The sequence below is a fragment of the Salmo trutta genome, chromosome 24 (genome assembly GCF_901001165.1).
Source record: "Salmo trutta chromosome 24, fSalTru1.1, whole genome shotgun sequence".
Classification (NCBI taxonomy): Eukaryota; Metazoa; Chordata; class Actinopteri; order Salmoniformes; family Salmonidae; genus Salmo; species Salmo trutta.
The window spans coordinates 49,688,160-49,713,798 of record NC_042980.1 but is presented as its reverse complement, the minus strand read 5'-3'; the positions used below and the strand labels follow the sequence as shown (position 1 = coordinate 49,713,798).

The 25,639-nt window shown below is 46.6% G+C and overlaps 1 protein-coding gene and 1 long non-coding RNA gene across 2 annotated transcripts in view; both read left to right on the top strand.

Annotated features, from left to right (window-relative positions):
• LOC115161455 (X-ray repair complementing defective repair in Chinese hamster cells 5) overlaps nucleotides 1-19,044 on the top strand; it is a 29,416-nt gene extending 10,372 nt beyond the window's left edge. The window contains exons 7-21 of the mRNA XM_029712445.1: nucleotides 849-963; nucleotides 1,491-1,629; nucleotides 2,287-2,399; nucleotides 3,805-3,867; nucleotides 3,988-4,125; nucleotides 5,056-5,146; nucleotides 5,976-6,106; nucleotides 8,557-8,753; nucleotides 11,288-11,375; nucleotides 12,984-13,053; nucleotides 16,526-16,635; nucleotides 17,017-17,113; nucleotides 17,202-17,269; nucleotides 18,511-18,585; nucleotides 18,712-19,044. Coding sequence (XP_029568305.1) covers nucleotides 849-963; nucleotides 1,491-1,629; nucleotides 2,287-2,399; nucleotides 3,805-3,867; nucleotides 3,988-4,125; nucleotides 5,056-5,146; nucleotides 5,976-6,106; nucleotides 8,557-8,753; nucleotides 11,288-11,375; nucleotides 12,984-13,053; nucleotides 16,526-16,635; nucleotides 17,017-17,113; nucleotides 17,202-17,269; nucleotides 18,511-18,585; nucleotides 18,712-18,726 — 1,510 coding nt within the window. The 3' untranslated portion in view covers nucleotides 18,727-19,044. The remainder of the gene's footprint in view (nucleotides 1-848; nucleotides 964-1,490; nucleotides 1,630-2,286; nucleotides 2,400-3,804; nucleotides 3,868-3,987; nucleotides 4,126-5,055; nucleotides 5,147-5,975; nucleotides 6,107-8,556; nucleotides 8,754-11,287; nucleotides 11,376-12,983; nucleotides 13,054-16,525; nucleotides 16,636-17,016; nucleotides 17,114-17,201; nucleotides 17,270-18,510; nucleotides 18,586-18,711) is intronic.
• Nucleotides 11,540-12,977, top strand: LOC115161456 (uncharacterized). Its single transcript, XR_003869265.1, has 3 exons — nucleotides 11,540-12,244; nucleotides 12,294-12,357; nucleotides 12,407-12,977. It is a non-coding gene; the product is annotated as an uncharacterized LOC115161456 (long non-coding RNA).
• Nucleotides 19,045-25,639: the final 6,595 nt, after the last annotated feature.

Sequence of the window (25,639 nt, the reverse complement as noted above, 5' to 3'; positions counted from 1 at the left end):
TCTGAGTTTGAGGCTATATTCTAATGTGTTTTCAGAGACTGAGGTTGTCCAGCTCTGACAGTGTTTTCTCCTCTCTGTTGCAGTGACGCTATAGAGAAGTTGTCAGTATTTTCTCCTCTCTGTTGCAGTGATGCTATAGAGATGTTGTCAGTGTTTTCTCCTCTCTGTTGCAGTGACGCTATAGAGAAGTTGTCAGTATTTTCTCCTCTCTGTTGCAGTGACGCTATAGAGAAGTTGTCAGTATTTTCTCCTCTCTGTTGCAGTGACGCTATAGAGAAGTTGTCAGTATTTTCTCCTCTCTGTTGCAGTGATGCTATAGAGAAGTTGTCAGTGTTTTCTCCTCTCTGTTGCAGTGACGCTATAGAGAAGTTGTCAGTGTTTTCTCCTCTCTGTTGCAGTGACGCTATAGAGAAGTTGTCAGTATTTTCTCCTCTCTGTTGCAGTGACGCTATAGAGAAGTTGTCAGTGTTTTCTCCTCTCTGTTGCAGTGACGCTATAGAGAAGTTGTCAGTATTTTCTCCTCTCTGTTGCAGTGACGCTATAGAGAAGTTGTCAGTATTTTCTCCTCTCTGTTGCAGTGACGCTATAGAGAAGTTGTCAGTATTTTCTCCTCTCTGTTGCAGTGACGCTATAGAGAAGTTGTCAGTATTTTCTCCTCTCTGTTGCAGTGACGCTATAGAGAAGTTGTCAGTGTTTTCTCCTCTCTGTTGCAGTGATGCTATAGAGAAGTTGTCAGTATTTTCTCCTCTCTGTTGCAGTGATGCTATAGAGAAGTTGTCAGTATTTTCTCCTCTCTGTTGCAGTGACGCTATAGAGAAGTTGTCAGTGTTTTCTCCTCTCTGTTGCAGTGACGCTATAGAGAAGTTGTCAGTATTTAAACGGGTTGAGAAGAGACCCATGGCCTGGCCCTGTACTCTGACCATCGGCAGCTCTCTGGCCATCAAGATTGTTGGCTACAAAGCAGTAAGTAGAGTTCTGTGTCCCGAATGGCACCCTATTCCCTATATAGTACACTACTGTCGTCCGGGGGAGGGGCCGAACACATCGTCCAGGGGAGGGGCCGAACACATCGTCCAGGGGAGGGGCCGAACACGTCGTCCAGGGGAGGGGCCGAACGTGTCGTCCGGGGGAGGGGCCGAACGTGTCGTCCGGGGGAGGGGCCGAACGTGTCGTCCGGGGGAGGGGCCGAACACATCGTCCAGGGGAAGGGGAGGGGCCGAACGCGTCGTCCGGGGGAGGGGCCGAACACATCGTCCAGGGGAAGGGGAGGGGCCGAACGCGTCGTCCGGGGGAAGGGGAGGGGCCGAACGCGTCGTCCGGGGGAGGGGCCAAACACATCGTCCAGGGGAAGGGGAGGGGCCGAACGCGTCCGGGGGAGGGGCCGAACGCGTCGTCCAGGGGAAGGGGCCGATCTTATTACTCTGACGGACTGTCCCTGAAGCAGGAACTGGGAGATGTGAATTCGTGTTGTGACTGTCTGTCCCCTGCAGGTATGTGAGGAGAGACCCAGGAAGTCGTGGTCGGTGGTAGATGCTCAGACACACCAGAAAGACGACATAAAGAGAGATGTAGTTTACTGTCTCAATGATGACGAAGAGACCGAGGTACAGAAGGACGACACCATTCAAGGTGAGAGAAATCAGGAAGTAAAGCTGGGTGTGATACCAGGTTCCTGCCATCCGCTCAGTCGTACTTTTTAACAAGGTTCAAGAAACCTTTGACTTCTCCTCCTCCTCCTCCTCCTCTCTAAAGGGTGTAACTCCACTCTTCCTCTGTTCTTCCTCCTCCTCCTCTCTAAAGGGTGTAACTCCACTCTTCCTCTGTTCTTCCTCCTCCTCCTCTCTAAAGAGTTTAACTCCACTCTTCCTCTGTTCTTCTCCTCCTCCTCTCTAAAGGGTTTAACTCCACTCTTCCTCTGTTCTTCTCCTCCTCCTCCTCCTCTCTAAAGGGTTTAACTCCACTCTTCCTCTGTTCTTCTCCTCCTCCTCCTCCTCTCTAAAGGGTTTAACTCCACTCTTCCTCTGTTCTTCTCCTCCTCCTCTCTAAAGGGTTTAACTCCACTCTTCCTCTGTTCCTCCTCCTCTTCCTCTCTAAAGGGTATCGTTATGGAAGTGACATCGTCCCCTTCTCTAAAGGGTTTAACTCCACTCTTCCTCTGTTCTTCCCCTCCTCCTCCTCCTCCTCTCTAAAGGGTATCGTTATGGAAGTGACATCGTCCCCTTCTCTAAAGGGTTTAACTCCACTCTTCCTCTGTTCTTCCCCTCCTCCTCCTCCTCCTCTCTAAAGGGTATCGTTATGGAAGTGACATCGTCCCCTTCTCTAAAGTTGACCAGGACCAGATGAAGTACAAGACGGATGGGAAGAGTTTTGCTGTGCTGGGCTTCACCAAACAGAGCATGGTAATATAGCTGCTGTTTCCTGTCAAACAGACTCACAAAAACCATATAGGCTTGCATCCCAAACGCCACCCTATACCCTATATTGTGCACTACTTTGGACCAGTGCACTATAGGGAATAGGGTGCCATTTGGGATGTAACCGTAGTCTTATCAAGTGGAGGGAGGGAATTGCTCTCAATGCAATTGAACAGGTCTCTTCTTACAAAAGAGATTATATCTCAATAGGTTTAACCTTTAACCTCTAACCTGTATTGTTCTGCTATAGACCAACAGCCCCTCTAACCTGTATTGTTCTGCTACAGACCAACAGTCCCTCTAACCTGTATTGTTCTGCTACAGACCAACAGTCCCTCTAACCTGTATTGTTCTGCTACAGACCAACAGCCCCTCTAACCTGTATTGTTCTGCTACAGACCAACAGCCCCTCTAACCTGTATTGTTCTGCTACAGACCAACAGTCCCTCTAACCTGTATTGTTCTGCTACAGACCAACAGCCCCTCTAACCTGTATTGTTCTGCTACAGACCAACAGCCCCTCTAACCTGTATTGTTCTTCTACAGACCAACAGTCCCTCTAACCTGTATTGTTCTGCTACAGACCAACAGCCCCTCTAACCTGTATTGTTCTGCTACAGACCAACAGCCCCTCTAACCTGTATTGTTCTGCTACAGACCAACAGTCCCTCTGACCTGTAATGTTCTGCCACAGAGCAACAGCCTCTCTAACCTGTATTGTTCTGCTACAGACCAACAGCCCCTCTAACCTGTATTGTTCTGCTACAGACCAGCAGTCCCTCTAACCTGTATTGTTCTGCTATAGACCAACAGCCCCTCTAACCTGTATTGTTCTGCTATAGACCAACAGCCCCTCTAACCTGTATTGTTCTGCTACAGACCAACAGCCCCTCTAACCTGTATTGTTCTGCTACAGACCAACAGCCCCTCTAACCTGTATTGTTCTGCTACTCTACCCTCTAACCTGTATTGTTCTGCTACAGACCAACAGTCCCTCTAACCTGTATTGTTCTGCTACAGACCAACAGCCCCTCTAACCTGTATTGTTCTGCTACAGACCAACAGTCCCTCTAACCTGTATTGTTCTGCTACAGACCAACAGCCCCTCTAACCTGTATTGTTCTGCTACAGACCAACAGTCCCTCTAACCTGTATTGTTCTGCTACAGACCAACAGCCCCTCTAACCTGTATTGTTCTGCTACAGACCAACAGCCCCTCTAACCTGTATTGTTCTGCTACAGACCAACAGCCCCTCTAACCTGTATTGTTCTGCTACAGACCAACAGCCCCTCTAACCTGTATTGTTCTGCTACAGACCAACAGCCCCTCTAACCTGTATTGTTCTGCTACAGACCAACAGCCCCTCTAACCTGTATTGTTCTGCTACAGATCAGCAGACACCAGTTCGTGGGGACTCAGGTCCTCAAGGTGTTCGCCCCTAAAGATGACGAGGTGAGAATAGTGACCGGATGTTATTGAATCAAGGGATGCCCTGTCTTCATACTTATTTCCTGTCCTATCCTGTCCTGTCCTGTCCTGTCCCGTCCCGTCCGTCTGTCTGTGTGATGTCAGCATGCAGGTGTAGCTCTCTCAGGTCTGATCCGCGCTCTGGATGACCTCAAGATGGTGGCTGTGGTGAGGTATGTTTACGCCCGCAATGGAAACCCTCAAGTAGGAGCAGCCTTCCCCTGTATTAAGGAGAAGTCTGAGGTGAGTTGGTCACATTCGTCATACCTTATTCCCTTTATGGGTCCTACCCTGTTCCCTTTATGGGTCCTACCCTGTTCCCTTTATGGGTCCTACCCTGTTCCCTTTATGGGTCATACCCTATTCCCTTTATGGGTCATACCCTGTTCCCTTTATGGGTCATACCCTGTTCCCTTTATGGGTCATACCCTGTTCCCTTTATGGGTCCTACCCTGTTCCCTTTATGGGTCCTACCCTGTTCCCTTTATGGGTCATACCCTGTTCCCTTTATGGGTCATACCCTGTCCCCTTTATGGGTCATACCCTGTTCCCTTTATGGGTCCTACCCTGTTCCCTTTATGGGTCATACCCTGTCCCCTTTATGGGTCATACCCTACCCCCTTTATGGGTCATACCCTATCCCCTTTATGGGTCATACCCTATCCCCTTTATGGGTCATACCCTGTTCCCTTTATGGGTCATACCCTGTTCCCTTTATGGGTCATACCCTGTCCCCTTTATGGGTCATACCCTGTTCCCTTTATGGGTCATACCCTGTTCCCTTTATGGGTCATACCCTGTTCCCTTTATGGGTCATACCCTGTCCCCTTTATGGGTCATACCCTGTTCCCTTTATGGGTCATACCCTGTTCCCTTTATGGGTCCTACCCTGTTCCCTTTATGGGTCATACCCTGTCCCCTTTATGGGTCATACCCTGTTCCCTTTATGGGTCATACCCTGTTCCCTTTATGGGTCATACCCTGTTCCCTTTATGGGTCATACCCTGTTCCCTTTATGGGTCCTACCCTGTTCCCTTTATGGGTCCTACCCTGTTCCCTTTATGGGTCATACCCTGTTCCCTTTATGGGTCATACCCTGTTCCCTTTATGGGTCCTACCCTGTTCCCTTTATGGATCTGACCAGACTAACTCTAGAACCTTCTGTCTCCGTAGTGTCTGGTCTACGTTCAGCTTCCCTTCATGGAAGATCTGAGGCAGTACAGCTTCCCTTCCCTGGAGAACAACAAGAAGTACACTCCCTCAGGTAGGCTAGTGGACCACTCCTGCACTAGGATGTACACTCCCTCAGGTAGGCTAGTGGACCACTCCTGCACTAGGATGTACACTCCCTCGGGTAGGCTAGTGGACCACTCCTGCACTAGGATGTACACTCCCTCGGGTAGGCTAGTGGACCACTCCTGCACTAGGATGTACACTCCCTCGGGTAGGCTAGTGGACCACTCCTGCACTAGGATGTACACTCCCTCGGGTAGGCTAGTGGACCACTCCTGCACTAGGATGTACACTCCCTCAGGTAGGCTAGTGGACCACTCCTGCACTAAGATGTACACTCCCTCAGGTAGACTAGTGGACCACTCCTGCACTAGGATGTACACTCCCTCAGGTAGGCTAGTGGACCACTCCTGCACTAGGATGTACACTCCCTCAGGTAGTGCACTAGGATGTACACTCCCTCAGGTAGACTAGTGGACCACTCCTGCACTAAGATGTACACTCCCTCAGGTAGGCTAGTGGACCACTCCTGCACTAGGATGTACACTCCCTCAGGTAGGCTAGTGGACCACTCCTGCACTAAGATGTACACTCCCTCAGGTAGACTAGTGGACCACTCCTGCACTAGGATGTACACTCCCTCAGGTAGGCTAGTGGACCACTCCTGCACTAAGATGTACACTCCCTCAGGTAGGCTAGTGGACCACTCCTGCACTAGGATGTACACTCCCTCAGGCTAGTGGACCACTCAGGTAGTTGATCAACCAATGAGCACGGTCCTCAGTATGTTTTCTGACTGATTTTATTTGCCTGAATGTTTTTACTCCATTTGATGGTTGTTTCCTGTTTCCTGTTTCCAGAGGAACAGCTGTCAGCGGTGGACTCTCTGATTGACTCCATGATGTTGGTGGAGGAGGATGAGGATGGAGAGAAAATGGACCTCTTCAAAGTCAACCACATTCCCAACCCCCAGTACCAGAGACTGTTCCAGGTAGGGCTCATCCCCAGTACCAGAGACTGTTCCAGGTAGGGCTCATCCCCAGTACCAGAGACTGTTCCAGGTAGGGCTCATCCCCAGTACCAGAGACTGTTCCAGGTAGGGCTCATCCCCAGTACCAGAGACTGTTCCAGGTAGGGCTCATCCCCAGTACCAGAGACTGTTCCAGGTAGGGCTCATCCCCAGTACCAGAGACTGTTCCAGGTAGGGCTCATCCCCAGTACCAGAGACTGTTCCAGGTAGGTACCACATCCCCAGTACCAGAGACTGTTCCAGGTAGGGCTCATCCCCAGTACCAGAGACTGTTCCAGGTAGGGCTCATCCCCAGTACCAGAGACTGTTCCAGGTAGGGCTCATCCCCAGTACCAGAGACTGTTCCAGGTAGGGCTCATCCCCAGTACCAGAGACTGTTCCAGGTAGGGCTCATCCCCAGTACCAGAGACTGTTCCAGGTAGGGCTCATCCCCAGTACCAGAGACTGTTCCAGGTAGGGCTCATCCCCAGTACCAGAGACTGTTCCAGGTAGGGCTCATCCCCAGTACCAGAGACTGTTCCAGGTAGGTACCACATCCCCAGTACCAGAGACTGTTCCAGGTAGGTACCACATCCCCAGTACCAGAGACTGTTCCAGGTAGGGCTCATCCCCAGTACCAGAGACTGTTCCAGGTAGGGCTCATCCCCAGTACCAGAGACTGTTCCAGGTAGGGCTCATCCCCAGTACCAGAGACTGTTCCAGGTAGGGCTCATCCCCAGTAGCAGAGACTGTTCCAGGTAGGGCTCATCCCCAGTAGCAGAGACTGTTCCAGGTAGGGCTCATCCCCAGTAGCAGAGACTGTTCCAGGTAGGGCTCATCCCCAGTACCAGAGACTGTTCCAGGTAGGGCTCATCCCCAGTACCAGAGACTGTTCCAGGTAGGTACCACATCCCCAGTACCAGAGACTGTTCCAGGTAGGGCTCATCCCCAGTACCAGAGACTGTTCCAGGTAGGGCTCATCCCCAGTACCAGAGACTGTTCCAGGTAGGGCTCATCCCCAGTACCAGAGACTGTTCCAGGTAGGGCTCATCCCCAGTACCAGAGACTGTTCCAGGTAGGGCTCATCCCCAGTACCAGAGACTGTTCCAGGTAGGGCTCATCCCCAGTACCAGAGACTGTTCCAGGTAGGGCTCATCCCCAGTACCAGAGACTGTTCCAGGTAGGGCTCATCCCCAGTACCAGAGACTGTTCCAGGTAGGGCTCATCCCCAGTACCAGAGACTGTTCCAGGTAGGGCTCATCCCCAGTACCAGAGACTGTTCCAGGTAGGGCTCATCCCCAGTACCAGAGACTGTTCCAGGTAGGGCTCATCCCCAGTACCAGAGACTGTTCCAGGTAGGGCTCATCCCCAGTACCAGAGACTGTTCCAGGTAGGGCTCATCCCCAGTACCAGAGACTGTTCCAGGTAGGGCTCATCCCCAGTACCAGAGACTGTTCCAGGTAGGGCTCATCCCCAGTACCAGAGACTGTTCCAGGTAGGGCTCATCCCCAGTACCAGAGACTGTTCCAGGTAGGGCTCATCCCCAGTACCAGAGACTGTTCCAGGTAGGTACCACATCCCCAGTACCAGAGACTGTTCCAGGTAGGTACCACATCCCCAGTACCAGAGACTGTTCCAGGTAGGTACCACATCCCCAGTACCAGAGACTGTTCCAGGTAGGGCTCATCCCCAGTACCAGAGACTGTTCCAGGTAGGGCTCATCCCCAGTACCAGAGACTGTTCCAGGTAGGGCTCATCCCCAGTAGCAGAGACTGTTCCAGGTAGGGCTCATCCCCAGTAGCAGAGACTGTTCCAGGTAGGGCTCATCCCCAGTAGCAGAGACTGTTCCAGGTAGGGCTCATCCCCAGTAGCAGAGACTGTTCCAGGTAGGGCTCATCCCCAGTAGCAGAGACTGTTCCAGGTAGGGCTCATCCCCAGTAGCAGAGACTGTTCCAGGTAGGGCTCATCCCCCAGTACCAGAGACTGTTCCAGGTAGGGCTCATCCCCCAGTACCAGAGACTGTTCCAGGTAGGGCTCATCCCCCAGTACCAGAGACTGTTCCAGGTAGGGCTCATCCCCAATACCAGAGACTGTTCCAGGTAGGGCTCATCCCCAATACCAGAGACTGTTCCAGGTAGGGCTCATCCCCAGTACCAGAGACTGTTCCAGGTAGGGCTCATCCCCAGTACCAGAGACTGTTCCAGGTAGGGCTCATCCCCCAGTACCAGAGACTGTTCCAGGTAGGGCTCATCCCCAGTACCAGAGACTGTTCCAGGTAGGGCTCATCCCCAATACCAGAGACTGTTCCAGGTAGGGCTCATCCCCAATACCAGAGACTGTTCCAGGTAGGGCTCATCCCCAATACCAGAGACTGTTCCAGGTAGTTACCACATATTCCCCCCCCCCCCCCCCCCCCCCCCCCCCCACTACAGTGCCTGCACCATCGGGCGGTGAATCCCAGTGCTCCGCTCCCCCCCATGGACCCCTGGCTGACTGCAGCTCTCCAGCGCCCCCTGGCGGTGGCCAGCCGCTGTCAAGCCCCCCTGGAGACGATGAAGAAGAAGTTCCCTCTGAAGGAGGTGGTGAAGAAGAAGGAACTGAAGACCAGCAAGGAGCTGTTTGGGAACAGGTAGGTCTACATTCTAGCTGTTTGGCAACAGGTAGGTCTACGTTCTAGCTGTTTGGCAACGGGTAGGTCTACGTTCTAGCTGTTTGGCAACGGGTAGGTCTACGTCACTAGCTGTTTGGGAACGGGTAGGTCTACATTCTAGCTGTTTGGCAACAGGTAGGTCTACGTTCTAGCTGTTTGGCAACGGGTAGGTCTACGTCACTAGCTGTTTGGGAACGGGTAGGTCTACATTCTAGCTGTTTGGCAACAGGTAGGTCTACGTTCTAGCTGTTTGGGAACAGGTAGGTCTACGTTCTAGCTGTTTGGGAACGGGTAGGTCTACATTCTAGCTGTTTGGCAACAGGTAGGTCTACGTTCTAGCTGTTTGGGAACGGGTAGGTCTACGTTCTAGCTGTTTGGCAACAGGTAGGTCTACGTTCTAGCTGTTTGGGAACGGGTAGGTCTACATTCTAGCTGTTTGGGAACAGGTAGGTCTACGTTCTAGCTGTTTGGCAACAGGTAGGTCTACGTTCTAGCTGTTTGGGAACGAGTAGGTCTACGTTCTAGCTGTTTGGGAACGGGTAGGTCTACATTCTAGCTGTTTGGGAACGGGTAGGTCTACATTCTAGCTGTTTGGCAACAAGTAGGTCTACGTTCTAGCTGTTTGGGAATGGGTAGGTCTACATTCTAGCTGTTTGGGAACGGGTAGGTCTACGTTCTAGCTGTTTGGCAACAGGTAGGTCTACGTTCTAGCTGTTTGGGAACGGGTAGGTCTACGTTCTAGCTGTTTGGGAACGGGTAGGTCTACATTCTAGCTGTTTGGGAACAGGTAGGTCTACGTTCTAGCTGTTTGGGAACGGGTAGGTCTACGTTCTAGCTGTTTGGGAACGGGTAGGTCTACGTTCTAGCTGTTTGGCAACGGGTAGGTCTACGTTCTAGCTGTTTGGGAACGGGTAGGTCTACGTTCTAGCTGTTTGGGAATGGGTAGGTCTACATTCTAGCTGTTTGGCAACGGGTAGGTCTACGTTCTAGCTGTTTGGGAACGGGTAGGTCTACATCACTAGCTGTTTGGTTAACGGGTAGGTCTACGTTCTAGTTGTTTGGGAACGGGTAGGTCTACGTTCTAGCTGTTTGGGAACGGGTAGGTCTACGTTCTAGCTGTTTGGGATTGGGTAGGTCTACGTTCTAGCTGTTTGGCAACAGGTAGGTCTACATTCTAGCTGTTTGGGAACGGGTAGGTCTACGTTCTAGCTGTTTGGCAACAGGTAGGTCTACATTCTAGCTGTTTGGGAACAGGTAGGTCTACATTCTAGCTGTTTGGGAACAGGTAGGTCTACATTCTAGCTGTTTGGGAACAGGTAGGTCTACGTTCTAGCTGTTTGGGAACAGGTAGGTCTACGTTCTAGCTGTTTGGGAACAGGTAGGTCTACGTTCTAGCTGTTTGGCAACAGGTAGGTCTACGTTCTAGCTGTTTGGCAACAGGTAGGTCTACATTCTAGCTGTTTGGGAACGGGTAGGTCTACGTTCTAGCTGTTTGGGAACAGGTAGGTCTACGTTCTAGCTGTTTGGGAACAGGTAGGAATGTGATTCAAATCTCATAGCTACTAGTTTGTCACCTCATTTATGCTGTTTCAGATGAGTTCTATTCAACACTGTACTGGTCCCCCGTGGGAATCGAACCCACAACCCTGGCTTTGCACACACCATACTCTACCAACTGAGCCACAGGGAAGACTCATAGCTACTAGTCTGTCACCTCATTTATGCTGTTTCAGATGGGTTCTATTCAACAGGGCTGGGAACAGTATTCTGATTGGTTCTAAACTACTTGTTATCTTTCTACAACAGGGCTGGGAACAGTATTCTGATTGGTTCTAAACTACTTGTTATCTCTTTACAACAGGGCTGGGAACAGTATTCTGATTGGTTCTAAACTACTTATCTCTTTACAACAGGGCTGGGAACAGTATTGTGATTGGTTCTAAACTACTTGTTATCTCTTTACAACAGGGCTGGGAACAGTATTGTGATTGGTTCTAAACTACTTGTTATCTCTTTACAACAAGGCTGGGAACAGTATTGTGATCATATCAGTTGTGTAGAACACTCCATGGGAGATTAAGTATTTGGCAAAAGTCTGTTTTCTCCTCAACGACTCTGTCCGGGATCCGATAAGGGGGCACCATATGTAGGAGAGAGGCGGGTAACAGGCAAACAGAGGAGTTTGATCTCCTCAATGGCCTTCGGGTGGATCTTCCAGGAAGCTAACGCAGAAATGTTTTTAATAATCCACACCCCCTATGAATCTGCTCTTTTCTCTAAGGGGAAAAGCTCCCGTTTTAAAAACCATACGCCACTTATCCTTTTATCTAGAAAATGGCTTTTATTTGTCTTTACACGTGTTTTGGGATTCCTCCTATGTAAATGTAATTTGCCTCATGATACGTTAGTGGAGAAGGAGGATTGTTTCATACAAGCGCATGTATTTCGAGGATTCACGCGAAACCAGTTGAGTACATCCCCAAAATATAACTGATCCTCTTCATCCTCTGCAGCACTGAGGAATCTGATGCCAAGAAGGCCAAAGTTGACGAGGATGACGACTTTAACCTGGCTGACATCACAGAGGGAAGCATCACACAGGTGAGAGATGGCCGGAGGACTTAACACGGGATCTGGAATTATTGAAACTTCCTGAGAAGTACACTATCATATCCAGTACCAGTCAAAAGATTGGACACACCTACTAATTCAAGGGTTTTTCTTAATTGTTTTACTATTTTCTACATTGTAGAATAATAGTGAAGACATCAACTATGAAATAACACATATGGAATCATGTAGTAACCAAAAAAGTGTATTTACCTGTATTCCTCTACCAGGTGTTCCTCTACCAGGTGTTCTGTATGTTGACCTGTGTTCCTCTACCAGGTGTTCCACTACCAGGTGTTCCTCTACCAGGTGTTCCTCTACCAGGTGTTCTGTATGTTGACCTGTGTTCCTCTACCAGGTGTTCCTCTACCAGGTGTTCTGTATGTTTACCTGTGTTCCTCTACCAGGTGTGCTGTATGTTGACCTGTGTTCCTCTACCAGGTGTTCCTCTACCAGGTGTTCTGTATGTTGACCTGTGTTCCTCTACCAGGTGTTCTGTATGTTGACCTGTATTCCTCTACCAGGTGTTCTGTATGTTGACCTGTATTCCTCTACCAGGTGTTCTGTATGTTGACCTGTATTCCTCTACCAGGTGTTCTGTATGTTGACCTGTGTTCCTCTACCAGGTGTTCTGTATGTTGACTTGTATTCCTCTACCAGGTGTTCTGTATGTTGACCTGTGTTCCTCTACCAGGTGTTCTGTATGTTGACCTGTATTCCTCTACCAGGTGTTCCTCTACCAGGTGCTCCTCTACCAGGTGTTCTGTATGTTTACCTGTATTCCTCTACCAGGTGTGCTGTATGTTTACCTGTGTTCCTCTACCAGGTGTTCCTCTACCAGGTGTTCTGTATGTTGACCTGTATTCCTCTACCAGGTGTTCTGTATGTTTACCTGTATTCCTCTACCAGGTGTTCCTCTACCAGGTGTTCTGTATGTTGACCTGTGTTCCTCTACCAGGTGTTCCTCTACCAGGTGTTCCTCTACCAGGTGTTCTGTATGTTGACCTGTGTCCCTCTACCAGGTGTTCTGTATGTTGACCTGTGTCCCTCTACCAGGTGTTCCTCTACCAGGTGTGCTGTATGTTGACCTGTGTTCCTCTACCAGGTGTTCTGTATGTTGACCTGTGTTCCTCTACCAGGTGTTCCTCTACCAGGTGTTCTGTATGTTTACCTGTGTTCCTCTACCAGGTGTTCCTCTACCAGGTGTGCTGTATGTTTACCTGTGTTCCTCTACCAGGTGTGCTGTATGTTGACCTGTGTTCCTCTACCAGGTGTTCCTCTACCAGGTGTTCCTCTACCAGGTGTTCTGTATGTTGACCTGTGTCCCTCTACCAGGTGTGCTGTATGTTGACCTGTATTCCTCTACCAGGTGTTCCTCTACCAGGTGTTCCTCTACCAGGTGTTCCTCTACCAGGTGTTCTGTATGTTGACCTGTGTTCCTCTACCAGGTGTTCTGTATGTTGACCTGTGTTCCTCTACCAGGTGTTCCTCTACCAGGTGTTCTGTATGTTTACCTGTATTCCTCTACCAAGTGTACTATATATTTACCTGTGTTCCTCTACCAGGTGTGCTGTATGTTGACCTGTGTTCCTCTACCAGGTGGGCAGTGTAGATCCAGCACGGGATTTCCGCACTCTGATTCGCCAGAAGAGTCTTCCGTTTGGAGAGGGTGAGATTATGATTTTCTGGTTCTACTGTCTCTCCTTCTCAAACGAGTCTCATGGCCCACAGTTTCTGCCTAGCCTGGTCCCAGATCTGTTTGTACAGTCTTGACAGCTCTTATGGTCATTGGCAAGATGACCATGAGGGGGTATCCTACCAAGCAGGTGTTCTAATACTGTATGTTTACTCATGAGTTCAACTCGGGATAACTAGTCATATGAATGTGGCTCACCTTTTAGCCAGGTACATTTCTATAGCAAGGAATCCTTCAGAACTAACCTGGTCCAGGGCAGGCTAACTCAGGGCTAACTCCACTGCCCTGCATTCAGAACTAACCTGGTCCAGGGCAGGCTAACTCAGGGCTAACTCCACTACCCTGCATTCAGAACTAACCTGGTCCAGGGCAGGCTAACTCAGGGCTAACTCCACTATCCTGCATTCAGAACTAACCTGGTCCAGGGCAGGCTAACTCAGGGCTAACTCCACTATCCTGCATTCAGAACTAACCTGGTCCAGGGCAGGCTAACTCAGGGCTAACTCCACTACCCTGCATTCAGAACTAACCTGGTCCAGGGCAGGCTAACTCAGGGCTAACTCCACTATCCTGCATTCAGAACTAACCTGGTCCAGGGCAGGCTAACTCAGGGCTAACTCCACTATCCTGCATTCAGAACTAACCTGGTCCAGGGCAGGCTAACTCAGGGCTAACTCCACTATCCTGCATTCAGAACTAACCTGGTCCAGGGCAGGCTAACTCAGGGCTAACTCAGGGCTAACTCAGGGCTAACTCAGGGCTAACTCAGGGCTAACTCAGGGCTAACTCAGGGCTAACTCAGGGCTAACTCCATTTATCCTGAATGAAGTGTCTCAGCTGTGAGTTGTGGACCAATTAGATTCCCTCCCTCACAAAGATTGCGCCATCACCCCCTTCATCTGAGGAAGAGAACTAGATTTGTCTGTTTCTTTAAAAAAATGTTTTATAATAAGTTAAAATACATATTATTTAGCAATGACAGAACGCATTTGAAACTTAACTCACAGTAAAACTTTTGTTTGACAAATATTTTCTGGATAGGAGTGGGAAAAGGTCCTCCTGCGTTGATAAGCACCAAAGACGGCATGAACGAGAAGTAATACAATAAAGACGCCACTTCTAAAAGCATATTTCACTGTTGATATATTTTCACCTGCTGATATATTTTCATTCATTTTTGGAGAGGTGGCCTAGTGGTTAGAGCCTAGTGGTTAGAGCCTAGTGGTTAGAGCCTAGTGGTTAGAGCCTAGTGGTTAGAGCCTAGTGGTTAGAGCCTAGTGGTTAGAGCCTAGTGGTTAGAGCCTAGTGGTTAGTGCCTAGTGGTTAGTGCCTAGTGGTTAGAGCCTAGCGGTTAGAGCCTAGCGGTTAGAGCGTTGGGCCAGTAACCAGCAGGTAGCCTAGTGGTTAGGAACAAATTCTTATTTACAATGACGGCCTAGGAACAGTGGGTTAACTGCCTTGTTCAGGGGCAGAACCACAGATTTTTACCTTGTCAGCTTTGGGATTCGATCCAGCAACCTTTCGGTTGCCCAATGCTCTAACCACTAGGCTACCTGCTGGTTACTGGTCCAACGCTCTAACGACTTGGCTACCTGCTGGTTACTGGTCCAACGCTCTAACCACTAGGCTACCTGCTGGTTACTGGCCCAACGCTCTAACCACTAGGCTACCTGCTGGTTACTGGCCCAACGCTCTAACCACTAGGCTACCTGCTGGTTACTGGCCCAACTCTCTAACCACTAGGCTACCTGCTAGTTACTGTCCCAACGCTCTAACCACTAGGCTACCTGCTGGTTACTGGCCCAACGCTCTAACCTCTAGGGGACCCCCTTCCCGTTCTCATCCCGGTAACGGGATTGCTTGACAAGATAGCAAAAATCGAATAATTTCAATTTCTCAAGCAATCAACTATTTTACACCATTTGAAAGATAAACATCTCCTTAATCCAACCACGTTGTCCGATTTTCAAAAGGCTTTACGGCGAAAGCATAAAGTTAGATTATGTTAGGACAGTACATAGACAAAAAATTACACACAGCCATTTTCAATGCAAGGACAGGCGTCACCAAAAGCAGAAAACCAGCTAAAATGATGCACTAACCTTTGACAATCTCCATCAGATGACACTCCTAGGACATTATGTTAGACAATACATGCATTTTTTGTTCTATCAAGTTCATATTTATATCTAAAAACAGCATTTTACATCGGCGCGTGACGTTCAGAAAATGTATTTCCCCCAAAACTCCCGGTGAATCATCACTACAATTTACAAAAATACTCATTATAAACGTTGATAAAATATTAAACTGTTATTCAAAGAATTATAGATTAACATCTCCTGAATGCAACCGCATTGACAGATTTCAAAATAACTTTACTGGGAAAGCACACTTTGCAATAATCTGAGTACTGTGCTCAGAAAAATACACTACACAATACAGATAGCCGCCATTTTGGAGTCATCTAAATGCAAAAATAACATTAGAAATATTTACTTACCTTTAATAATCTTCATCAGAAGGCACTTCCAGGGATCCCAGGTCCACAACAAATGTTTAGTTCGATAAAGTTCATAATTTATGTCCAAATAACTCCTTGTTGTTCGCGCATTCAGTTCAGCTACTCCGAATGTAGGAAGCGCGCGGACAATGTCACGACGAAAAGTAAAAAAAAATCTATTTACGTTTGTTCAAACATGTCAAACGTTGTATAGCATCAATCTTTAGGGCCTTTAGAACGTGAAGATTCAGTAATATTTCAACCGGACGGTTCCTGTGTCTTGAAAAACGTTTTGGAACAGAGGATCCTCCCTCATGAACGTGCACCAATGAACTGATATCCTTCCCGGGTCACCAACTTCCCTGCCTTCTCATTCGGTCTCTGTTCATCGTAGACGCCTCAAACAACTTCCTAAGGCTTCCACTAGACGTCAACAGTCTTTAGAAAGTGCAAAATGAATCCTTAGTCACTGTGTGTTCCATTGGCAATGACTTGAAAATAGTACAGCCACAAGATTTTCATTTCCTGCTTGGATTTTTCCTTCGGTTTTTGCCTGCCATATGAGTTCTGTTATACATACAGACACCATTCAAACAGTTTTAGAAACGTCAGAGTGTTTTCTATCCAAATCTACTAATAATATACATATTCTAGTTTCTGGGACAGAGTAGTAACCTGTTCAAATTGGGTACGTTTTTCATCCGGCCGTGAAAATACTGCCCCCTAGCCCAGACAGGTTTTAACTGACTTGCCTAGTTAAATAAAGATTTTTTTTAAATTATTTTTAAAATTTTGATTAGCCTGAGCTAGAATGTGAAGCTAACTGAAGCTGGCTAGCTTTAGAGAACCCTGAGTAGCTTGCTTGGTAGGATACCCCTCTGGCTAGCGTTTGACCTTTCATGACCCCATCCTGACCCCATCATGTCTGTATGTGTCCTCCAGTGTGTCAACAGCTGACTGGCAGGATAGAGCAGTTGCTTGGAAACAAGAACATGAACTACTACATCAAGTGCATCCCCTGTATCCAGACCTTCAGAGAGCAGTCTGTCCAGGTGACCATTCAATACAACACTTTACACTGTATGTTTAGATCCTTGAATAAGTTGCTGATCTCCTATTGTAACTCCCTCTAGGTAGGTAGGTAGGTAGGTAGGTAGGTAGGTAGGTAGGTAGGTAATGCTGATCTCCTATTGTAACTCCCTCTCTGGTAGGTTAGGTAGGTAGGTAGGTAGGTAATGCTGATCTCCTATTGTAACTCCCTCTCTGGTAGGTAGGTAGGTAGGTAGGTAGGTAGGTAGGTAATGCTGATCTCCTATTGTAACTCCCTCTAGGTAGGTAGGTAGGTAGGTAATGCTGATCTCCTATTGTAACTCCCTCTCTGGTTGGTAGGTAGGTAGGTAGGTAATGCTGATCTATTGTAACTCTTTCTCCAGGTTGGGAATGCTGATCACTACAACAGCTACATCCAGTCTCTGAAGACGAGTATTCCCGTTAGAGGCCTTCAGGAATTCTGGGATATGCTAGTCCAAGGTACAGTAGCAGGCCTCATGTTAACGCTCTTCATTAAAGCAGCGTTCTGTTCTGTGAGCAGGTTATTGATTGTGGTATTGATTAACAGATGCCCTGACTCTGATCAACAAGGACGAAGTTGACGGGAGCCGGTTCTCCAGTCATGATGCCAAGCAGGTACAGGAGAACCTGCTGCCTCCTGGGTGACCAGGCGTTAGAATGGTTCATTGAAGTAAACAGACCCACAAAAAATATAAAGACAACATGTAAAGTGTTGGTTTCATGAGCTGAAATAAAAGATCCCAGAAATTTTCCATACTCACAAAAAAGCTTATTTCTCTCAAATTTTGTGCACAAATTTGTTTACGTCCCTGTTTGTGAGCATTTCTCCTTTGCCAAGATAATCCATCTACCTGACAGGTGTGGCATATCAAGAAGCTGATTAAACAGCAGGATCATTACACACCTTGTGTGTGTATATAAAAGGCCTCTCTAAAAAGTACAATGGCCACAGATGTCTCAAGTTTTGAGGGAGCGTGCAATTGGCATGCTGACTGCAAAGACTGTCTACCAGAACTGTTGGCAGAGAATTTAATGTTAATTTCTCTACCATAAGCCACCTCCAACGTCATTTTAGAGTATTTGGCCTCAACCGCAGACCACGTGTAACCACGCCAGCCCAGGACCTCCACGTTCTGCTTCCTCACCTGTGGGATCGTCTGTAGGGGGGTGCTGAGGAGTATTTTTGTTTGTAATAAAGCCATTTTGTGGGGGGAAAACTGATTCTAATTGGCTGGACCTGCCTCCCCAGTGGGTGGGCTTATGCCATCCCAGGCCTACCCATGGCTGTGCCCCTGCCATCCCAGGCCCACCCATGGCTGCGCCCCTGCCATCCCAGGCCCACCCATGGCTGCGCCTCTGCCATCCCAGGCCCACCCATGGCTGTGCCCCTGCCATCCCAGGCCCACCCATGGCTGCGCCCCTGCCATCCCAGGCCCACCCATGGCTGCGCCCCTGCCATCCCAGGCCCACCCATGGCTGCACCCCTGCCCAATCATGTGAAGTCCATAGATTAGGACCTAATGAATTTATTTCAATTGACTGATTTTACTTATATGAACTGTAACTCAGTAAAATCTTTGAAATTGTTGCGTTTTATATTTTTTGTTCAGTATATCTGAGTGGTTGTATTATGTACGGCTTCCCTGTGGCTCAGTTGGTAGAGCATGGTGTGTGCAACGCCAGGGTTGTGGGTTCGATTCCCACGGGGGGCCAGTGCAAAAAAAAATGTATGAAATGTATGCACTCACTACTTTAAGTCGCTCTGGATAAGAGCGTCTGCTAAATGACTTAAATGTTATGACTGACGAGAAGTTGTCCAGTCCTAGTTCCTGATTGACGCCTGCCTCTGCCCTTAGTTCCTGACTGCAGAGGAGAAGAAAGAGGAGGTCGTAGCAGCTGTGGTGGACGATACGGGAGATGTGGACGACTTGGTTAGTGTTACCCTTTTACATTTACAAGGAGAAAGTGTGTTCGTGGGGGTTGGCGGCTACACACCTACAAGATCAACCGTTGGTATCTGTGACTTCACTACCGTGGTTCTTCTCCTCTCCCTACAGCTGGACATGATGTGAGGTCGAAGACGACGGGGTGGAGGATGAAGGAAACGTGACCAAACGGATTTCAACTGTCCATCTGCCACCAGGAGTTAACGGCATACTTCGGGATTTTGACAATTTATTGACTTCCCCAGAGTCAGATGAATACCATGTGGATGCCATTTTTATGTCTCTGCATCCAGTATGAAGGAAGTCAGAGGTAATGCTAGCTGATATCACATACAGGGCATTCAGAAAGTACTCAGACCCCTTAGCTTTTCCCACTTTTTGTTACGTTACAGCCGTATTCTAAAATGGATTATATTGTTGTCTTTCATCATCAATCTACACACAATACCCCATAATGACGTCACAATACCCCATAAGGACGTCACAATACCCCATAATGACGTCACAATACCCCATAATGACAAAGCAAAAACAGGTTTTTTAGAGATTTTGGCAAATGTATTAAAAATATAAAAATAGTATTCAGTACTTTGTTGAAGCACCTTTGGCAGTCATTACAGCCTCGAATCAAATCATGGTGGTGGCAGCATCATGCTGTGGGGATGTTTTTCAGCGGAGGAACGCCGGAGCTCTTTCAGAATGACCCTCGGGCTGTTAGTCACCTCCCTGATCAAGGTCCTTCTCCCCCGATTGCTCAGTTTGGCCGGGCAGCCAGCTTTAGGAAGACTCTTGGTGGTTCCAAACTTCCATTTAAGAATGATGTGTTATTGGGGACCTTCAACGCTTCAGAAATGTTTAGGCACCCTTCCCCAGATCTGTGCCTAGACACAATTCTGTTCTGGAGCTCTACGGACAATTCCTTCAACATCATGGCTTGTTTTTTTATTTTTATTGAACTAGGCAAGTCAGTTCACATTCTTATTTACAATGACAGCGGGTTAACTGCCTTGTTCAGGGGCAGAACGGCAGATTTTTATCTTGTCAGCTCGGGGATTCGATCTAGCAACCTTTTGGTTACTGACCCAACGCTCTAACCACTAGGCTACCTGCTGGTTACTGGCCCAACGCTCTAACCACTAGGCTACCTGCTGGTTACTGGCCCAACGCTCTAACCACTAGACTACCTGCTGGTTACTGGCCCAACGCTCTAACCACTAGGCTACCTGCTGGTTACTGGCCCAACGCTCTAACCACTAGGCTACCTGCTGGTTACTGGCCCAACGCTCTAACCACTAGGCTACCTGCTGGTTACTGGCCCAACGCTCTAACCACTAGGATACCTGCTGGTTACTGTCCCAACGCTCTAACCACTAGGCTACCTGCTGGTTACTGTCCCAACGCTCTAACCACTAGGCTACCTGCTGGTTACTGTCCCAACACTCTAACCACTAGGCTACCTGCTAGTTACTAGTCCAATGCTCTAACCACTAGGCTACCTGCCATTTTTGTTCTGACATGCACTGTAAACTGTGTGGGACCTTATATAGACAGCTGTGTGCCTTTCCAAATCATGTCCAATCAATTGAATTTACCACAGGTGGACTCCAATCACGTTGTAGAAACATCCCAAGGATGATCAATGGAAACAGGATGCACCAGAGCTCAATTTCGAGTCTCGTAGCAAAGGGTCTGAATACTTATGTAAATAAGTTATTTCTGTTTTTATTTTTAATACATTTGCAAAAATGTCTAAACCTATTTCCGCTTTGATGTTATTGGGTGTAGATTGCTGAGAATGGTTATTTATTTAATCCATTTTAGAAAAAGGCTTTAACGTAACAAAATGTGGAAAAAGTCGAGGAGTCTGAATACTTTCCGAAGGCGCTGTACTTCCTGTCCATTGTGCTGACTCTAGTTAGCAACTTCCTTCAAACTGCACACAGACATGAACCCCTGGACACCATTTATCTGACTGTGTGGAAGTAGATAACTGGCTTCATTGTCAAAATGACCAACGTATCCCTTTAACCTGTACATTACAGTAGCACCCTCTCTGTCTAGATAGTCTACATGTATAGACTATCACTATACAAGTACTGAAACCATTTTCTCAGTAGTGACTGAACAACGGTTCAGGTGGTTTGTTGATCGAGATCGATGCATCACTGAAGAAATGCCACATTGGAGCAGTACGTCAAAATGTATCTCTGTATGGTTTAAATGGTTTGTTTCTGTATGGCTCTGCTTGGTTTAAATGGTTTGTTTCTGTATGGCTCTGCTTGGTTTAAATGGTTTGTTTCTCTATGGCTCTGCTTTGTCAACTTGGTTTAAATGATTGGTCTGAATTTACGTCTGAACTTGCGTCTGTACGTCTATGTAGAATTCTCTCAAGTTAATAAAATAATATTTTTGTATTTTTCTTTAAGATCTGAACCAGTGTTATAATTGACCCACTATAACAATAGGACTGTACTGTCCCACTGGCTTTCTGAAGAGTACTTACATTTCTTCAATAAATTCTTTAAACAAAATATCAAATTTATACATGAATACATTATTCAGCAAAATCCACCCGAACGCAAACATCACTGAATTAGTTTAAATTCAATCAGATTCAGTGTTAACTGGGCAGGCAGGCGCATGGAAGAGGTTTTGAAGGTGGAACTGTGCTGTAGCCGTCAAAACAGAAAATTAAGGCTACATAGAAATAATGACTCTCAAATTTAAAAATCATTCAAAGAAATAATGATTGGGATGTTCCCATCTCACATTCCAGTGTTTCAACTTGAAGGCTGCATGGGATTTCTCAATGCAACATACTTCCTCACTTCATGGTCTTATTTTCGTGGATAGATTTTGGGTGGAGTAAACCCTCTTACCTCTTCCACTTTCCCCTAACCTTGTACGTTTCAATAGGACAACCACCAATTATTATTAACCCCCTTTCCTAACTTTAACCTTATTCTCTTAATCTGCGGTGAAAATTCTCCTAACCTGGTACAAAAAAAGTCACGTCTGGTCATGGCTCTGTCGAAGTGGCCTGTTTTTTTTTAGGTAATCTCGGATGGCCCATACAGAGCATTTGGAAAGTATTCGGACCCCTTGACCTTTTCCACCATTTTGTAACGTCACAGCCTCATTCTAAACTCACCGCAAAATCTACGTGGAGAGCTCAAGGTCAAGCCCCTTGGGGGCTGCCGTAGAGTTACATTAGAAGTGCCCATCCAAGACGGCTCAAGGTCATTGGCCACAGATAAAATGATGTCAAATCACGTTATATCTACAGTAGCTTTGATTGGACTGATCATGTCAACATCATATTTTCAAAATCTTCGCTAGCAAACTAGCAGTCATCATGAATCAAGTCGACAATCTACTGGCAAATCCTTTTCAATCCTTGTCATATGAAGAGAAATTATAGAAAGAACATATCAGTGTTCATCGGCCATTGGACATAAACGTTACACAACAAATTGGAAATGGCAAATTCAACAATGAGTTGTTTGGAAGGAATCAGTGGCTAACTGTAAGCACTGCAAAGCAATCACTAGCTTGCTATTCAGTGGAGAGGGTGTGTGGTCCCAAATCTGGGTTTAAGGGTCTCTTTTCCAAGCTTAAAAGGAGAAATGTTCAACATTGGCCACGCTGTCAATCCAGCATGACTTCTGCTGCTTTCAACACAACTGGAAACTGAGAAATCGCAGACTTCAGTGACTTCAAGAAAACTGGGAACTATGGGAAAAAAAAAAAAAAACGAGCTCCGACTGGGAAAATACGTTTTGAACGGTCATCCAAGTCGGGAATTCGTACCTCTTTCTAGAACTCCGACCTGAAGATCACTGACGTCATGATTCAACCTTGTTTTTCTCTGAGTTCCCAGTTGTCTTGAAAGCACCATAAATCCAGAGAATGCCAGACATTGATGACAACATTTTGCCCACAAGAACAACCAGTGGTCGATGATTTGGTGTGGAAAATGGACTGGGGGGTAAAATATACTTCTCCCATGGGGCAAAGAAACTCAAAAGGGGTGATGATATTGATTAACGGTCATTTTGATCCGAATGTGCAAATTGTCCAAACAGATCTGCAAGTTAGATGGATGATTTTAAATATGTTATTGGACCATAAACAGATATGGCTCATTAATCTATACGGTCCAAATAATGATCCACGCTTCTTTTGAAAATATATATTATAATTGATCAACGCCACAAGCAATACAAGACTATTATTATGGTGGGAGATTACAATGTGGTTTTAAATACATCAATGGACCGTAAAGGAAATCACACTACAAACTATCACCCTCATGCTCTTAAGGAAATCATGAATGAGTGTTCCCGAGTGGCACAGTGGTCTAAGGCACTGCATCTCATTGCTAGAGGCGTCACTACAGACCCTCTGGTTTGATTCCAGGCTGTATCATAGCTGGTCGTGATTGGGAGTCCCATAGGGCGGCCCAGCATCGTCAGGGTTTGGCCGGTGTAGGCCGCCATTGTAAATAAAAATGCGTTATTAACTGACTTGTCTAGTTAAATAAAGGTTAAGGCTTAAATACCCTGACCTAATGAGATATACATGGAGTTTTAATACCCTGACCTAGTGAGATATACATGGAGGAGGTTTAATATCCTGACCTAGTGAGATATACATGGAGGAGGTTTAATACCCTGACCTGGTGAGATATACATTGAGGAGGTTTAATACCCTGACCTAGTGAGATATACATTGAGGAGGTTTAATATCCTGACCTAGTGAGATATACATGGAGGAGGTTTAATATCCTGACCTAGTGAGATATACATGGAGGAGGTTTAATACCCTGACCTAGTGAGATATACATGGAGGAGGTTTAATGTCCTGACCTAGTGAGATATACATGGAGGAGGTTTAATATCCTGACCTAGTGAGATATACATGGAGGAGGTTTAATACCCTGACCTAGTGAGATATACATGGAGGTTTAATATCCTGACCTAGTGAGATATACATGGAGGAGGTTTAATATCCTGACCTAGTGAGATATACATGGAGGAGGTTTAATATCCTGACCTAGTGAGATATACATGGAGGAGGTTTAATATCCTGACCTAGTGAGATATACATGGAGGAGGTTTAATATCCTGACCTAGTGAGATATACATGGAGGAGGTTTAATATCCTGACCTAGTGAGATATACATGGAGGAGGTTTAATATCCTGACCTTGGAGGAGGTTAATATCCTGACCTTGGAGGAGGTTTAATATCCTGACCTAGTGAGATATACATGGAGGAGGTTTAATACCCTGACCTACTGAGATATACATGGAGGAGGTTTAATACCCTGACCTAGTGAGATGGAGGAGGTTTAATTTCCTGACCTAGTGAGATATACATGGAGGAGATTTAATATCCTGACGTAGTGAGATATACATGGAGGAGGTTTAATATCCTGACCTAGTGAGATATACATGGAGGTTTAATATCCTGATCTAGTGAGATATACATGGAGGTTTAATTTCCTGACCTAGTGAGATATACATGAAGGAGGTTTAATATTCTGACCTAGTGAGATATACATGGAGGAGATTTAATATCCTGACCTAGTGAGATATACATGGAGGAGGTTTAATATCCTGACCTAGTGAGATATACATGGAGGAGGTTTAATATCCTGACCTAGTGAGATATACATGGAGGAGGTTTAATATCCTGACCTAGTGAGATATACATGGAGGAGGTTTAATATCCTGACCTAGTGAGATATACATGGAGGAGGTTTAATATCCTGACCTAGTGAGATATACATGGAGGAGGTTTAATATCCTGACCTAGTGAGATATACATGGAGGAGGTTTAATATCCTGACCTAGTGAGATATACATGGAGGAGGTTTAATACCCTGACCTAGTGAGATATACATGGAGTTTTAATATCCTGACCTAGTGAGATATACATGGAGGAGGTTTAACATCCTGACCTAGTGAGATATACATGGAGGAGGTTTAATATCCTGACCTAGTGAGATATACACGGAGGAGGTTTAATATCCTGACCTAGTGAGATATACATGGAGGAGGTTTAACATCCTGACCTAGTGAGATATACATAGAGGTTTAATATCCTGTCCTAGTGAGATATACATGGAGGAGGTTTAATATCCTGACCTAGTGAGATATACATGGAGGAGGTTTAATATCCTGACCTAGTGAGATATACATGGAGGAGGTGTATAATACCCTGACCTAGTGAGATATACATGGAGGTTTAATATCCTGACCTAGTGAGATATACATGGAGGAGGTTTAATATCCTGACCTAGTGAGATATACATGGAGGAGGTTTAATATCCTGACCTAGTGAGATATACATGGAGGAGGTTTATATCCTGACCTAGTGAGATATACATGGAGGAGGTTTAATATCCTGACCTAGTGAGATATACATGGAGGAGGTTTAATATCCTGACCTAGTGAGATATACATGGAGGAGGTTTAATATCCTGACCTAGTGAGATATACATGGAGGAGGTTTAATATCCTGACCTTGGAGGAGGTTAATATCCTGACCTTGGAGGAGGTTTAATATCCTGACCTAGTGAGATATACATGGAGGAGGTTTAATACCCTGACCTACTGAGATTATAACATGGAGGAGGTTTAAATACCCTGACCTAGTGAGAAATGGAGGAGGTTTAATTTCCTGACCTAGTGAAGATATACATGGAGGAGATTTAAATATCCTGACGGAGTTGAGATATTACATGGAGGAGGTTTAATATCCTGACCTAAGTGGAGATATACATGGAGGTTTAAGTATCCTGATCTAGTGAGATATACATGGAGGTTTAATTTCCTGACCGTAGTGAGATATAACATGAAGGAGGTTTAATATTCTGAACTAGTGAGATATACAAATGGAGGAGGTTTAATATCCTGACCTAGTGGAGATATACATGGAGGAGGTGTAAATATCCTGACCTAGTGAGATATACAGGAGGGAGATTTAATATCCTGACCTAGTGAGATATACATGGGGATGGTTTAATATCCTGAC